The 16,475-nt window shown below is 42.3% G+C and overlaps 1 protein-coding gene across 1 annotated transcript in view; it reads left to right on the top strand.

Annotated features, from left to right (window-relative positions):
* Positions 1-16,475, top strand: part of CACNA1I (calcium voltage-gated channel subunit alpha1 I) — a 156,662-nt gene that overhangs the window by 61,163 nt on the left and 79,024 nt on the right. Inside the window, exons 2-3 of the mRNA XM_031049972.2 lie at positions 6,803-6,914; positions 7,906-8,039. Of these exons, the coding sequence (XP_030905832.2) occupies positions 6,803-6,914; positions 7,906-8,039 (246 nt within the window). The remainder of the gene's footprint in view (positions 1-6,802; positions 6,915-7,905; positions 8,040-16,475) is intronic.

Raw genomic sequence — 16,475 nt, 5'->3', positions numbered from 1 at the left:
AGGGAAATGAAACACAGAAGTAAAGGGGAGGATTTGGAGAGATTTTGATTATCCTTGCAAAGCACTTAAATGCATTTATTTATTTATTTATGATTTTGAAGGAAATTTTCACTAAGTAGGCTTGACCAAATCCAGATTAAATAAGTAAAAAGTCAACAAACCTCTCACCCCAAGTCCACACACACACCCATTTGTGGCTCAGACACTGGTTTGAGAATGGTGACTCCACCAGCCTCTCTGACCAGCCTTCCCACTTGCTGTGGACATGCATCATGGAGACCCTGCTTCAGAGCATTTAGCTGCCTCATTCAAATTCAGGTGGTGTTACTCTGGAGCCCATTGATAATTCAAATTACTCCTGGATTGCAAACACTTTCCTGCCTTGGCCTGCCAAGTTTCAGGTCTTCCCTAGAGCAGACATCCAATCAAGTGCAAAACCAGAGTAACTCTGCTTTGCCACTGATGTCAGTAGGGAGTTGCCACCACAAATATCAGTAAGCATTAAGAGCTTTACACTTTGGATCGCAGTTTGTGGTTCAGGGAATTTCCCCTGGTGGTTCTTCCCTGGTTTCTGTTATTCCTACAGCTCCAACTCCAGCAGGAAGTGGCTGCTGAACCCGCCACTTTGACTAGGAGATTTTGGAGCAGAATTCTTTTAACTGTCATATAGCATAATAAAGTTCCAAGCTGCAGTCCTATCACCTCATGCTGTGACCTTGTTGAAGCTCCTAATGTGAAGCCAGGTCAGGTTTGGATGTTGATCTCCAGGGCAGAGCCAGAATGCTGCAGGAGGCACCATTTGGGAGTTAGCAGGAGGGGTGATTCCTCAAGTCAGTACTGAACTCATCCCACAGCATGGTGGGGTATTGCTTTGCTGGCAAGTAAGACATGCAGCCACAGTCATAATCATCTGAGGATATTAAAAAGCTCTTTCTCCAGGAACAGTCATTACCTCTAATACCCTCTTCAAGTTTAAATTTGGGTAATTACTTTTTTTTTGAGGCCTAAAAAAAGATTCTTGGGTGTTTTTTTCCTAGATACTGTATTTTTTCTCATGCTTTCTATAGTAAACAGCCTTGCAGGAATGATACACGCTGTTAAACAGATGCTCTGTTGTACCCTGAAAGCTAGATGCAATTTGGAGGTGGGTCATTATTAGCAGAAAAGCTCTGGGGCCCAGCTGCTACAGGCAGGAGGTAATCATTAATAGTAGGGCTGTGTAGCAGTGTTGATGAAGATGCATGGTATTTGTAAGATATGTGAATAATTTGCCAAAAGATCTGCACACCTTTCCTGAGGAAAACACTGGGTTGCTTTAGAAGACCAGTATATATCCATCCAGGTGGTGTGGCAGCCAGCCAGAATTCTTGGCATCACTTGCAATGGCTTGAGGACCAATAGGCTCTCCTGTGGTTGCTGTGGTGAAGAGCATTGTAAAGAAGCCTTGCCTTCTCTCTGCAGCCTCCCATCTGATTAGGGGCCCTCTGTGGCTTGTTGTGGCTTTACAGTAGCTCAGAGCTCTCTCTTTGGCTTCCTATTTTTGGAATATCAGAAGACTTGTCACATTGCTTTAATACATCTATCTATTTGTTTTTCAGATTTCTTCTTAGCCTCAATCTCCATTGTACATTTTTCCTGCCAGAGGTTAGATTTCTTTCTATTAGCTTTGGTTTTGTTGGACTTGAGAGCTTAATGGATGCAATTATAAGGTCTGAATAAATAATTATGGAATGAGTTTTAGAAATGATTTACTTAATTTTGTTCCTCTAATGAAAAAACCCCACCAACTTTCCAAAAGCCATCTTCAATGCTCACCTAACTCTGCAGGGGTATATGACATGGTGTATGAGATACAACTGACTTAGTTTTTATTAGTCTCTAAGCTAAATCTGAATTTAAACTATGTAGCTAAAAGCTTGTGTGGCCTGGTACAGGATCTGCTTGCTGAGCAGTCCTGGGAAGTTAGAATGATCAAAGAGACTGACCTATGGTGCTTTGTTTTCTTGCTGTTCATCTGATTTAATATGAATACAGTTGAGTCTTCTTCTTTTCTAATGAATCTGTTCTTGGTGTAAAGTCCCTTCTGAAGGGCATAAACATGAAGTATTCTTAAACATTTAAAATCTCTCTACTGCCTCCCTCTTCTCTGTGGATTTCTGACCTCCCTCCCAGTAACACCATCTTGAGTCATGTAAGACTTCCCCATTGTCTCTCAGATCAACGTAACCGTCCTGCTGTGTTTGGCAGTACTGCAGTCCTTCTCTTGGCATCAGTATTGTACAAGACTTGAAGACTTTAGTGATGCGTATGTCACCTGTCTGAAGTTCAGCTCCTCTTCTCTGAGAAGAGTGCATAAATGATGATGTGATGAAAGTAAACAAGTACAAGACGTTACATGGCATGGGAGCACCTAGAGTATGTTGACCTTGAGGGCTTTCAGAAAGGCTTTATAAATTATTCTCTGTGGCTTGACTGCCATGAAATCCCAGTACTGCAATGCTGGGTATTGACATTTAATTTCTAATTGATTCAGAAGTAAAAAAAAAAAAAACAGTCAAAACAACAGAGTTCTAAGTCAACTCAAAAAAAACCCACAATCTTTTTTCTCTAATGTTTGAAACACTTCTTTGCACTAAAAAGACAGAGAAGAAATGTTTCAGCCTTTCCAAAATAGGATTTTTAAAGCTTTTTGTTCTGAGAAATGTTTTGATTGTTTTGATCTATTTGAACACAAACACATTTTGAGATGTATTTTCGTTTGAGTGAACGTCGGGTGTTGCATTCAGCTTTTTCTAGTGGGTTAGCTTAGCAGACTGAGGCTGAAGAGAAAGAAACCCTGTTGGTTGTCTCAGCTTGTTTTGTAGAAGAAGACCATGAAAATCCTGTGTATCACTGAAGAAGAAAAATGGTGTTGAGAAGAAAAAAGTGTAGAGGGGGCAGAGGGTAATGAAACTCACCTGTGAGGGCATCTGCAAAAGCCAACAGCAATGAGAGAGAAAAACTAAGCACTTCTTTCCCTGGAGCTACTTGTTTCTCTGACCTTCACAACACAGATGTCTCTTTCCATTAGAATAAAATACTAACTGTCCTGCTTGTGGTTACAGCATCCTCCTGGCTTCTTGCAGGAGGGTCACAAAGCAGAGGAGGGAAGGAAGGAAGGAACACAGCAGTGTCCTGAGCTTATTTCCCTCCTTGGGAAAGACAATACAATCACCACAAACTAGAATCACAGGGTGCAGCCATTTGGCTGGTGGGAAGCATGGTGGGGTGAGAGGTGAGTGGAGAGAGGTGCAAAGGTGAAGCAGAGGGGAGTGATCATGTGTATGTGATGTCTCAGCTGCAGGGTGTCCTCAGATATGCCTGTCTGGCACTGGACCAGAGATGGGAGTTCACAAAGACTTGTGTGCATCAGTGGCTGGTGTTTGAGATGCATTGCATAGGGCTCCATCTTCCCAGTCACTGAATGGCTCTACCATGGCAGGTTCCTCTCGTTTGCTGCTGTGACCAGCCAAACCAGAGGGCTGGCTTTTTCCCCATGCTGTAAGTGCTTTGTAGACAAGGTATTTCTATTCCCAGTTAAACAGGTCTGAGGTATCCAAGATCTGAAGTGGTGCAAGGTATACCCCAGGAATGGTTTGGAGGTAGCAATAGGGAAGACTGAGTGATTGTCAAAAGCTCTATTAGTTTTTGTGCAGCTAGGAGTGCCAGCCACTGGGGAGCATTTTGGGCCTGGTGTACTCTTACTTTTCAGTAGATGATGAAGAAGGAAGAGGAGAGAGGACCCCAAAATATTGCTTTCTCTGTTGTCAGTGAGAAAAAGCAGAGATTGAGGCTGATCCCAAGAACATTAAATGGTGCTTCTGCTATTTGTCATTCAGGAATCAAGCCCAAAAGCTTTGCCTGTATCCCATAATCTCTCGTTATGTATAGTCACATTCTAAGCACTCCTGCAACATGTTCCAGCTCCCAGAAACACCTGTACACCTCCTTACCTGCCTTGTAATTTGTGGCTTTTGGCACTGACTATCCCAGATGGTTTGAGGTGGATGATGATTCTTTCTTAGTGTGTGCTGACACATTCCCCTTGAGTCTCTCCCCATTCCAGACTTGCCCTGTCCATTGGAAAACACGATGGAGGGTCAGTGGGTACATGGTGGCTGCCTTCAGCCACCAACTGGCTGGGCCCTGCTTGGGGTGTGGAGGGGCAAGGATGGCACCCATCAGCAAAGTGTTGCTGCCACAGGCAGGCACTAGTTGCAGCACCAGTACAAGGAAATGAGTTTTAGGTAAAATATAATTAATGTAGATACAGATCTTGATGCCACAATGCAGTGCTGAAGCCGGGAGCTTAACAGGACTTTTACAAGGAGACAATGATGTGGATAATGAGAATAGCTGATGGGTAAAGGAGTGAGGAAACCTCTCTCCTTTGCTGTTTCTTTTGTTTTTTTCAAATAAGTGCCATGTCCACTTTATCTGTAATGGCTTGAATCAGCTGTGAGCTGTCACTGCCAGGGGAAAAAAACACTACCTGGATGGACAAGTTATTACATAGTGGATTGCTGCATCTTGAACTATCTCCTTGTCCAGGAGAGGCAAGCTGACCACAGGCAGAAACGTCTGGGTTTCCTTTTGGTTTCCAAAACCTGTTAGAGGCCCTAGACCTCACTGGGAAAGGTACTGATAGTGGGGCCATGGGAAGGGAGAGCAGCAGTGAGAGAGGGCTGGGGTTGGGGGAGAGAGCATGTGCATGGGTTTGCTTGTAATTAGGAGATTTAAACTTTGAAAGAAGTTAATTAATAATGAAACTTGTGACTGAATGATGCAGATTGTGAGGACTGGCTTTGTCAGCAGCTGCAATTAATTACAGGCTCAGGCACAGGGAAAAGGAGGGGGTGAAGGATGTGGGGAGGGGGAGGTATCACCAGAGGGAAGATGATAAACCTGGCTGCAGGCTGTTGCTGTGGTGACAGGAGGCAGTTGCCGTGGTTGACAGCAGTGACACGTCGAAGGCAGCAGGTACTTTTAATTACCCCTTCCACTGACCCAGGCAGGCAGCAACCCCTCCTGACTCAGGGCAGGAGATGCTCCAGTTTTCTTCTTGCTCTTTCTTCCTCTCTGCTGCAGGTTTGATGTGCCTCTTCAGGGCCCCCACCTGCTCTGAAAGGAAAACCACGAGGCGGCAGATTTTCCTAATGTCACTTTAATAGCCCAGGAACAGCCAGCAATTCAGTAGCATCCTCAGGAAGCCTGGACAATGCTGGCAGACTTTCAGAGAGCTGGTATCCAAATGGAAAGGGAGGAGAAATCAAGTGCAGCCAGCCACAGCCTTTTGAGCAAGAAGATGAGGGCCTTGCATGTCTGGACTAAGCTGCAGCATTTTTGGGAACACTTGCTGTGGCTGGCCAGGTCTTGTGCTTTAGGATCTTGCCAGCTGCCCAAAGGCAGCCTGCCATGAGCTGTATGGCTTGGGCAGAGGGGAAGTGTGCTGCAAGGCAAGAAGAACAAAGGGGTGTCCTTTGTCCTTTTGGGAGCATCCTGACCAATGACATATTGCTTCTTCCTAAGCACGCACACAAAAGTGTTGATCTGTATGAAATAAACTTCTGACTTTGAGTCCCTGTTGTGGTTTCATTCCCTTTGCCTGAATTCCCCAAGTTTGGCTGCACTGGATCTACGTCACTGCTTTGCAATGCAAATGCTGGAAAGATATCACAGATACTTGCCCACTTTTAGAGCTCAGATATTGTAAATTAGTTCTTGGATAAGTGTGTATCGGTTCTTGACACTTTCAGGAGGAGAGGGATGGTGAAGAGGAGGCAGGTAGAGAGTGTGGCGAGCACAGAGAAGATCACACAAAATACACCATTTTTATTCTTTTCTATAACGTATAAATGACGTGGCACTTGATGAAATTAAAAGGCAACAAATTAAAAATAAGTAGGAGGAAACAAATTTTAATGTAAAGTATAATTAGCCAGTGTAGCTCAGGGCTGCCAACTATTTATGAAACAGATATTTTAGTAAGATTATCAACAAAGGATTCAAATGAATAAGCAAAATATCTGCAGGGATACTAGTATAGCTGAGAAAACAATTATAAGGGTTATCAATCCCTCTGCTTTAGGGCATAAATAGATCACCAGCTGGGGTCAGAAATGCAATTTCCCCCTGTGGTTACCAAATAACTTAATTAGGCATATTGTGGAGTTTTATTCAGTATAAGCCACTGCTGGAAGCAGAATAACAGTTTAGATGGACCATCAACCTGTTCCAATGTGGCAACTCTATCTCCACGTTCCTCTTAGAAGGGGGAAGAGGGAGACTTCTAGCTTTGTGTTATTGGGAAAGGCGTCCCAGAAGGGCACTAATCGCTAGGCTCACACAGAGATCTGGCTGTCAATTTTGGTTTAGTTCCCTAGATTCTAGAGATCTCTGCTACATTTGAGTATGGACCATCATAGAAAGTCTCTTCCATATATTTGGGAGATTCAGTAAACCAACGAGAGAATGAATTTGGCAAGCCAACAGGAGAGGAGTGATCTGGTGTTTAATTATAGCAACCTGACTTTTATGAATACCTTAGGCCTTTGTGCTACCTCTGCTTTCTACTTTTGAAAAGAGTTTTAGCTTAATCAAGGAGTGGAGTAATAAGGAACTGAGAGGGGAAAACATAAGAAAGTAAAAAGTCAGCCTACCAGAAGTTATTTACCTTAATCTTCCTATTTTGTCACCCCAAGCCTAGCGCAAGCTTATCTCAGCCATGATGCTTTCATGGAAGTTTTCCTTGACTCTTTCCCACCTGGTTTGAATGCATCAGCATGATGGTGATTTTGTTAAACTGCGTTACCCTGGGGATGTACCAGCCATGTGAGGATATGGACTGCCTTTCTGACAGGTGCAAAATCTTGCAGGTAAGTAGAATTTCTTTTTCTTGTGGTGGTGCTTCAGTCCAAGTCACAAAATTTCACATGTTTTCCTTTGTTGTGTGAGCAACACTTTCCCAGATGGGCTGGCAAGAATGTCCCTGGCAGTAAGCTATCCTGTTGTAAAACAGTAAGAGCTTGCTTTGAGGAGGGGAATACTGATGAATGAAGTCTACTTGTGACCATGCAATACAGAACAGTTGCTAGCTTCCTGATCCTACACATAAGCAGAGGTTTCCTGATGTAGACAGCTCTAAGATACATAGTTCAGAGGTAAGCCAGGGTAAATAATTAAGGTTATGGTATCCAGGCAAGAGACAATAGCAGCTCCTAATGCATTCACTACTCTGTTAAGTAGCAAGGGTATCGCTGAGCCTACAGGTAACGTGACATTTAAAATGCCTAAAGGGAGAAGAAACAAAAAGTATACTAAAAAGGGCCATGGGTACGTCCAAACTATGAATGCACTAGCTGTGGTTGCTACTGTCCTAGAGAGAAGGTGACAGTGAAGGCTGTCAGCTATAGTGTTGCTGAGGCTGCGATGTTCAGGTATCTAAAGCCTTTGTGATTGTTATGTGCTGTCTAAGCTGTGTGTGAAGCTGCACTATGTCCTAGCTGAGCCATTTGCAGCAGGGTGATAAGGAATCCCTCCTAGGAGCCCTTGGAAGGATGGTGTTTCCCTGGCCAGGTTTGCCTCTGCTGTTTCTGAGCCAATGACTCCTTTCAAGTTCATGTAAGGAGTTTCTGGGTCTGCATCAATTGCTTTACCCATGGGGAAAAACCCCCTGACCTATGACAACCCCTTGCTTATTTGAGCAGCAGTAAACTGCGATACCAGGACTGCATATAAGAAGCATTTCCAGCCCTGCTCTAACTTATTTTCAGAAGCACTGAAATTTGTATTTATCTCATCTTTTGCATTTTAAAGTCTAAGGCTGAGAATGCTTAACAAATGTGCTCTTGGGTTTCTGTTTGGCAGGTGTTTGATGACTTCATCTTTATTTTCTTTGCCATGGAAATGGTCTTAAAGATGGTGGCCCTGGGGATCTTTGGCAAGAAGTGTTACCTTGGAGATACCTGGAACCGCCTGGATTTCTTCATTGTCATGGCTGGGTAGGTTGATAGCTTATGGGTTTATTTGTTCTGTGTTTGCTGGATTCTTGTATGGAAAAGAAATGTTACTGAGGGAGAAGTCTCCACTTTGGTGCTGCTTCAGTACATTTGTGGGGCTTAGCAGTCTATGGAAGAAACGGTAGACAAGGTAGCTTAGCTCCCCAGTTGATGTGCAGCCATCTCACACAACTTCTATGGAAGAAACGGTAGACAAGGTAGCTTAGCTCCCCAGTTGATGTGCAGCCATCTCACACAACTTCTGTAGAAGGTGTTAATTTGCACTAAAGTGCTTTTAAAGTGTTTGGGTGGAAGAGCTTTAACCTTTACCAGAACAAATCTTGCTTCTCTGTTTCCAGCAGCAGTGTTCTATAAGTACGAATGTAATTTTTGTTACTCTGGGCTTTTTGTCTCACACTGGCCTTACCCACCATACTATTGGGACAAGTTGACATTTGAGTGTTTTTTACAACAAAGTTGCTATGGTGAAGCTCTGATTTCCCCTCTGCGTGTAGGAAGTGGAAAGCCTACCAGGGTTTACCTATTGAATCACATCAGAATGTCCATCACTGACAGTGGTGGGCACTTTTTCTGAATTTGGCCATTTTCCATTAGATTGCTTTGTGGTGTAGTAAAAAAAAAAACCAAACAAAAAAAAAACCCCAGAAATAAATATGTAATGTTGCTGTTTTAACAACAAACAGGTAAACAGGTGAATGTCTTTTCAGTGAGAACCCCCACTTTACTCCTCCTCTCAACAAGGAGTTACCCACATTTGCTGTCATGGAAGTGCATGTATTACTGAGTGAGCCAGCAACGAGTTCAAGCTCACTTTGCAGGGTTTTTCCCTGCAGTGTGGAGCAGCACTATCTTTATATTTGCTTTTGATACAGTTCTTCTATAGCAAGACTTGAAAGCCATTCCCTTTGGAGGGGTGTATAACTGTGTGCTTCTGGGAGGTGCAGAGATTTTCAGACTCAGCTCGGTTGTAAATTTTGAAGGCTGATTCTTAGCCAGCTTGTGTATGAAAGGAAGACAGGAAGATGAAAGCTGTTGCTTTTCCTGAATTAGCACAACGTGTGAGATGGGAGGACCTTTTTCATGGCTAAGCCTGCTGTGATTAGCATTTGATACAAAATGGTCTGGTGTGGGGACTGTGAGTTAAGGTACTTGACACGTGGTAGTGAGGAAGATCAGATCATTGTATGCTCTAGCCTGAGCTCCTGGTGGCACACTTGCTGGTGACATGATGCAGGGAAAACAAGACCCTACCAAAGCAGCCTTTGAGGAGGAAAGGGAAGAACAAGTGTGTTTGAAAGGGGGTTCTTGGAGCTCATAGTGTTCCACTATATGGAGGATGTGCTGCAGTATGCTGGGGGGAAGGTGCTGTAGGCACAGGAGTGCTGGTGTATGGGATAAAAGTCTTAGGACCTTGGGTTTTTACTCTGTCCAGTGTCCCTACAAGCCTAGTATGTGAGCAATTTTGTCTGGAGAGCTGAAGAAATCGGTGGAGCAATGCTAAATTAAACAGGGTGGGCTCAAGTGCTTACTCCATGCAGGAAACAAGTAAAATCCATGCTACCTAGATGAGGAGGGAGTAAACCCTATTTACATGTTTCCCTCTCTTGCTGTTGCTAGCAGAAATTTGAGAAGAGAGTGTCTTTTGTGCATCTGATAGCAGTGCTAAGAAAAAAGCTCATATCTGAACTCCTTTCAATGCCAAGGAGAATTAGAATCAACTCCTTAGATATAAACTAATCAGTGTAGAGGATTTTTCATTTCAGGTCCAAGACTGAAAGAAATTTGTTTCCTAATTTCTATACAGTTGTCTTCATGAGGTGTCAGGCTGAAATGATAGTAATCTCATTAGAATATCTGATCTCAAAAGACTTCTGCTAAAGGAAGATTTTTTCATTTAGCTATATAGAGCTAATGACTATATAATGTATCTCAAGTTAAAAAAGCTTGTGGTTATTAATTCATTATTCTTTGAAATTCGTTGGAATTGTCTGCACTGTTTAAATCAAATCCAAGGCTTGAATTTGCCCTTACATACAGACTATAGGCTTGTATTTAACCCCAGATTTAGGGTCCAAGTTTTATCCTGATTGTTCCCACACCGGGATCATGGCTTCAGCTTTCTTTGGGTCCAGATGCTGCCTTAGCCTTCTGAGTAAGAGAAGACATCCTGCAATAAGTCTTGCATGTTTTCTTCATGGCAGTCAGCTAGATCCTGATCAGAGGCTAATCAGGTCATACATTTGGCTCTCAAGAAAACACTCATGATGTTGAGAAGTAATGCACCGCCTAGAAGATGTACAGCTTCTCTCAGTCTCAGGAACAAGGACCTTTCTCTTCCCTTCTCCCTTTCCAAATAAACACTAACGAGGCAGCAAAGGTTGGAAGAATAAGTGGTAGAATGGGAAAACAAAGTGAATGCAAAAGACTGTTCTGTTGGGTGTTCCTGGGCAGCTGAGATACCTCCATCTGCTGCATGATGGCATGTTTTATCAAAGAGCATAATGACTATTTGTTGCTATTGCCCCAGACAGTGTTTTAGTTACATAAACCATGCATTCAGGCATTCATTCTCCTCACTTTCTTGGAAAGCCAGAAGCTGTAGTTTTAGTTAGCTGAATTCCCTCGTGTGTCCCTGCCCTACTTGCCCCTGCTCCCCACGCAACCCATCAGCTCAAGGAGGAAGACTCCATTGTCACTAAAAATATTCAGTTTCCATGGCAATAAGAGCTGACATCACCAGAACTTTCTCCCCTCTCGCACACTCCCTCCCCCAACCACCTTCAACACGTTTTTTTCAGAAATGAGTAGAAAAAAAACCCCAAACAACAGTCCTAACTCAATGCTCCCCTTCATTGTTCCCCTCGGAGCTCCTAAAACCACCTGAAGTAATTTCGGTTGAAGAATACCAATGCCCTTATGTGCACAGACAACCAGGGCTGCAGATTCAGCTTGCTGATGCTCCAGGTCCCAACTGCTCACTGGCGATAGGAGATTGCAGGTTCCCAGACACTTCAAGCAGACTATGCTCTTTACCAGCTGTCTGGGTGGGAGTTCCTTTGTTTGTGGTTAGGTCTTGCCTGTCATCATGTTTCCCAAAGTGATGGGTGCATTTGGAGAGCTTGATTCAGAGGGCAGCTTCCTAAAGTTGGGAGCGTACTATGTTTTGAAAGTTGAGATAATGCAAACACTTGATCATATTGGAAATGTCAGTCAGTGTCTATATGTGCATGAATTCAGGAGAAGTCACTTACTTCTGGGCTAGCACTCATCAACTTTTTAAGCCAGGCAGTTCTCTAGCAAACGAAGTGTGAGCAATTTCTCCTGCTTGCTCTTCTCTGTGAGGCAGTTGTGTTCATATGTGGTTGGAGATGATAACACTGTCCATCTGGAAAGAAAGATGCCCCTTTACATGACTCTGTCCTGAAGGTCCCTGTGCAGAGAGTGAATTCATGCAATCTGCCTGGCCTTGGGGCCATCAATTCCACTGATGAAGTGGTTGTTCTGCTTCTCTTAAGCCATACACTGTAATTAATGATTTATGGTAGGAAATATGCCTGTCTTTGTCCTCTTTTTTGGCATCCCCATGACACTTTCTGGTATGCAATTTACTTGTGTAAATAGGTAGGTAAGCTAAGGGGGAAAGGGTTTCACTCTGTGGTTGGGGGGGATAATTGTAATTACAAGTGTGTGTCCAAAATAGGTCCAAAATCTTTCCTTAACTACTTACAGCTTGGAGTCCCATGGCTGAGGAGAGGCTGGTCTGTCTATCCACGAATGGCCCATCTTTGCCTCTCTATTATTCCAGTGTTGCTTGTCATGTAGATCTCATAAGCTGTGGTCAAAACTCAGTCTGACCTTGACTTTGATGAGAAGAATAGAATGATTTGTATATTTTGACATTTTGTGATATACTTTCAGTGTGTTTTAATGGCTTTTTAAAAGTAGTGGACATCAGAACAGGCCAAGCACTCTTGTGTAGCTGTTTCAGTGCCTTCAGTGATAACACTTCCTCTGCGTTCCAGTCTGAGGTTTTCCGGTTCCTACAGCCAAGCATTGCAGTAGCCCATCTAATCAATCACAGCATCATCCTATGAGTCCATTAGGATGCTTTGTCCATTGGCTCCAACCTTGGTTGGTTGTTTTATTTTTTTCCCCTTTCTCCTCATCAGAAGAGAGAAAATCCTTTCCTATTAGTAGGAACGGCAAACTTTGTTCCCAGATGTATGCCGTTTCATTTGTTCACATTGGCATACAGATTATTTGCATTTCCAAAGGAGTTAATGCTGTTCTATATTGCTGACTTGTCCATTTCTTTTCTGTTCTCTCAAATATATGCTTCAACTGCAAAATCCATTTGTGATTTTTGTTTTTCTTTACTTTTCTACCATGTTTTGATAATTAGAAAACAGTGGCAAGAATTGTGCATTACAGAAGTACATCTGCTCATGAATGACTACTCATTTACTGTTGTATGTGAGGTTTATTACATTGCCAGTTTTTCTCCAGCTAATATATGTCATGATGATTTCATATCATTCCAGCCATATCAACATAATTACTTGTGTGAACCAGAGTTGTAATCTCATAAGAAATTATAGTACATTAGTTTGAGGATGTCTATTTTTCCTTAAACCTGTGTTGATTATGGTTAATTTTATTATCCAACTTTAATCCATAATCTATCAAAACTGCATATTGGCGATTTCATTGCTGCACAGCATCAGCCCAGTCAGCCAATTGAGATCACTGTGTTTCTAAAGTACTGGCACAACATCAGAATTTCTTTGACCCTTGGATTTTTTCCTAGTTTTCTGAGACTAATCAAAAATTGTCAGTACTGGTCCAGATCTTTTCTGGCCATCTCTTTTAAAACTCTTGTACATAAATTTTCCAGGCCTGGTTATCTTAGAATATGCCTGTTTTGATAGGAATAAATATACTTTAAATATTGTCTCAAATACTTTATCACAGCTGGATATGAAACTACATCATTATGATCTATGGTATGTATACATCATCTGACCTTCCCTGTAGAACTTTTTCTTTAATTAAAGTTTTCTACCTTTTTACACTGTTTGTGACAATAGTTTTCTTGTTCCAGTGATTAACTTATACCATATCATGTCCTTGTTCAATTCTCTTACAAATTTCCTACAATTTCCATCTCCTAATTTATATTCTGTAAGTATTCATTTCTAAATTGTTACTGATTCCATACTAGGAAATGCCATTTTTGACAGAGTGTGCTATTCCCCCTCCCTTTCTGTCCACTTGAGCCTCCCTAGCTAGGTTAAAATCTTTGATTCTAATATTTGTTTCATGCAGATCTTCCCACCAGGCTTTCTTAATGCCATTTAGGCTGTTTATGCTCATAAAATGAACATTTCCTATTCTCTTTATTACTCAGGCCCCTGGCACTGAAATACAGATGATACCATTTTTCTCCTCTTTACATCTTCTAGTGCCTTGATTAGTTTTGTTCTTGGCATGGAGGCTTTGTAAGAAGTAACTTTTTTCCTAATCCCTTTGGTTTTTCATCTGACAGTCTCCTGACTGGTCTCTCTTTCAGTTACCTAAAACCTAATTCTAATGAAATGCTGGTTAAGATTTCTGCTTCTCCAAGGGGGAGCCCCGTGCTCCTGCCCTGTGTGGCTGGCCAAGCCAGCAGTTTGTTACCAGATTCCTCCATCATCTACTTTGCCTGTTGGCCAGGATGCACCATGGAGGAGCTCAACTGAGTATTTCTTGTGCATCTTCTTCAGAAGTTGTCTATAAACTGTGGTATGTGATGATAAGAAAAACAATTAATTTTAAAACTCGTTATCATGCATTTTAAATAGTGCCTTGGAAGTTTGAAAACCTTCCTAAATTTGCTTTCTTATTGTCATTTCACTTCTAGTATGGCAGAATAGGTATCCTGATTGTCTTGATTTCTTTTCAAAATCATCCTTTCCTTTCTGAGTAGTTATGCAGCCTTTGGAGAGGGTTTTCAGGCATCTTTGTACAGCTGGAGATGCCTTCTCAGGCATGCCTGAAAGCACCTTAGATTGAGCAGAACATTTCTTCTCTCTCACTGTGCCTTTTGGCTAGTTGCTCTTCAGGAGTGCTTTATACAACTTCCACACTGGGAGCCTTGACAGTATTGATCTCTATTAACTGAGATGATAATTATGATTTGTAGCTACTCTCTCTGACAGTTATCTACTGTCCTTCATTTCTACTTCCCCTTAATTCCTTGGATAACTGTGTCCTTTCTTCCAGAAGCTGCAGTGATGTTGCTTACTGAATCTGCCCATCCAAGCTCTTTTCTAACCTGTACAGCATCAATGTGTGTGCTTCTGAACGCTGACCATTTCCTTACCAGGAAGCCACATATTTAGATTTACAGCCCTAAATTCATCCCTCTGCATTTCAGGGAAAGGGGCTGGCAGCTTTCTGAAGGATGAGAGGTACCAGCCCACCAGTCTTAAATGTCCTCGTGTTCCCAGGAAACAAAACTGGCACCGTGCTGTGCCCTTCCATGCTGGGAAGATGTCACTTAGCTGAAACACACTGGTTGGCCTTGATCTTGCAAGATGGGGAAGCGTGTTGCCAATCTTCTGCTTTCTCTTTGCTTTTAATTAACTGTGGCCCTTCAGGGACCTGTCCAGAATTTGCATAGTTATGACTTTAAAATCTCAGATCATTAAATACTTATTAGCAGCAGTGTAAACAGCAGAATGCTCAGAAAATCTTAGTTAGCTGATCTTCGATGCCAAATGAAAGTTTCTATAAAATTATGGCAAGTTAAAGAAAACTGTAATAAATATGGCAATTAGTTGTTTCAAGCAGTGATCAGATAAAGATGGAAACCAGCAAGCAGCAGACTAAAAGCATCTTAACTAAAGGCAGAAATATCAGAAGCACAGCCCTCCCCCCAACACACACTCACTTTTTCCTCCTTAATGATACTAATTATTTCATTTGCTTTCTCCTAGTAAAACTATCCGTAGATATGCAACATATTGAAATGAAAGCAGTCATCAAAACGAAATGAATCACACCAGAGAAGAATCACAACAAGGAGGCAGTGGTACCCTGCATGTGTTACGTGTAGTTTGCAGTTACTGCCTCTGATTTTTTTTGCCTCCCTAAAATCTAATTCCCTACCACATAAACCTAGGTTTATCAAAAATAAACACCCCCCCCCCCAAGGAAAAACCCAAACCCCCAAAATCCAACATCATCATGCTTGCAGGACCAAAATGCAGACACCCTTTTTTTCCTTCTCCCTGCCCTAAGCAGTGAAATACAGAGCTCAGAGGCTGTGTTCAGACTTGTGGTTTTCAAAAGTGAGGCCCCGTCGCTCATCTTCAGTCATCTGAGCTTGGCAAGTCCCTCTGGCTTTCTTATCACAGTGTGAAAACCTGCTTATGTCTTTTCATATCATTGTCTCCAAAACTATTAAGAAACTCTGATGTTTTCTCTTAGTACACAGTTTGGAGAGAAATCTGAGTGTTCAGGGGTGTGAAGCAATCACATCCTAGGCAGCAAGGGACCAGGCTTACAGGCTCTGGAAGTTTTCAGCAGCTTTTGCTTGCAAAGCAGTTAAAAAAAGGAGGAAAAAAAAGGTAAAAAATATTAAATGTTTTGTACTGTGGCGGGAGGGACAGTTTCAGGTTATTTTTTTCAAGCATCGTAACTCTGGAACTGTGTAATTAGTAAATTGATCTATCACTCCCTGAAGAAATGCCTTTTTGTGAATAGAATTATAGCCTTTTTAATTATTATTATGTTTTTATAAAGGGAGAAAAAAAATTATGTGATTTTTGCAGTTTCATTTCACTAGCAACGGATTTTTTCCCCAGCTTTTATGTCAGCAGAGTTGTCTTTTTGCAGTGTGATGAGCTCTAACTTGGAGATAAGCAGGACTACTTAGCTGAGTACACTGTGGTTTGCAGAGCAATTTAGAGGCTGACTGTATAATGTCTGGCCACGTCCCATGTGATGTTATTCCATCCTTTCTATAGCAGGTGTTGAAAGGAGCTTGACTCATCTATGTAGGGTGCAGTTTGAACCCTGGCCCTGAAGGCACCAAACTGTACAAAATGTGTACAAGTGCTTGCATGGCTTGCTCTTTGAGTATGTATCAAGTGAACTGACAGCAAGTTCAATGTTGACTGCTGCCTCCTCTACCACAGAGCAACCTCCATCCATATAGCAAAAGATCAGGTCCCAATAACTCATCAGGAGAGAGTCATAGCATCTGTGAAGACAGCATTTTTAAGGATGTCCATAGATGACTGCAGCCATGAGGTGATCCTGCCCCTCTACTCTGCTCTTGTGAGACCTCTCTTGGAGTATTGTGTGCAGTTCTGGTGTCCTCAGCATAAAAAGGACATGGAACTGTTGGAACAAGTCCAGAGGAAGCCACAAGGA

This window comes from Melopsittacus undulatus, chromosome 5 (assembly GCF_012275295.1).
Source record: "Melopsittacus undulatus isolate bMelUnd1 chromosome 5, bMelUnd1.mat.Z, whole genome shotgun sequence".
NCBI classification, from domain to species: Eukaryota; Metazoa; Chordata; class Aves; order Psittaciformes; family Psittaculidae; genus Melopsittacus; species Melopsittacus undulatus.
The sequence above is the reverse complement of the archived record's forward strand: the minus strand, read 5'-3'. Positions and strand labels throughout refer to the sequence as shown.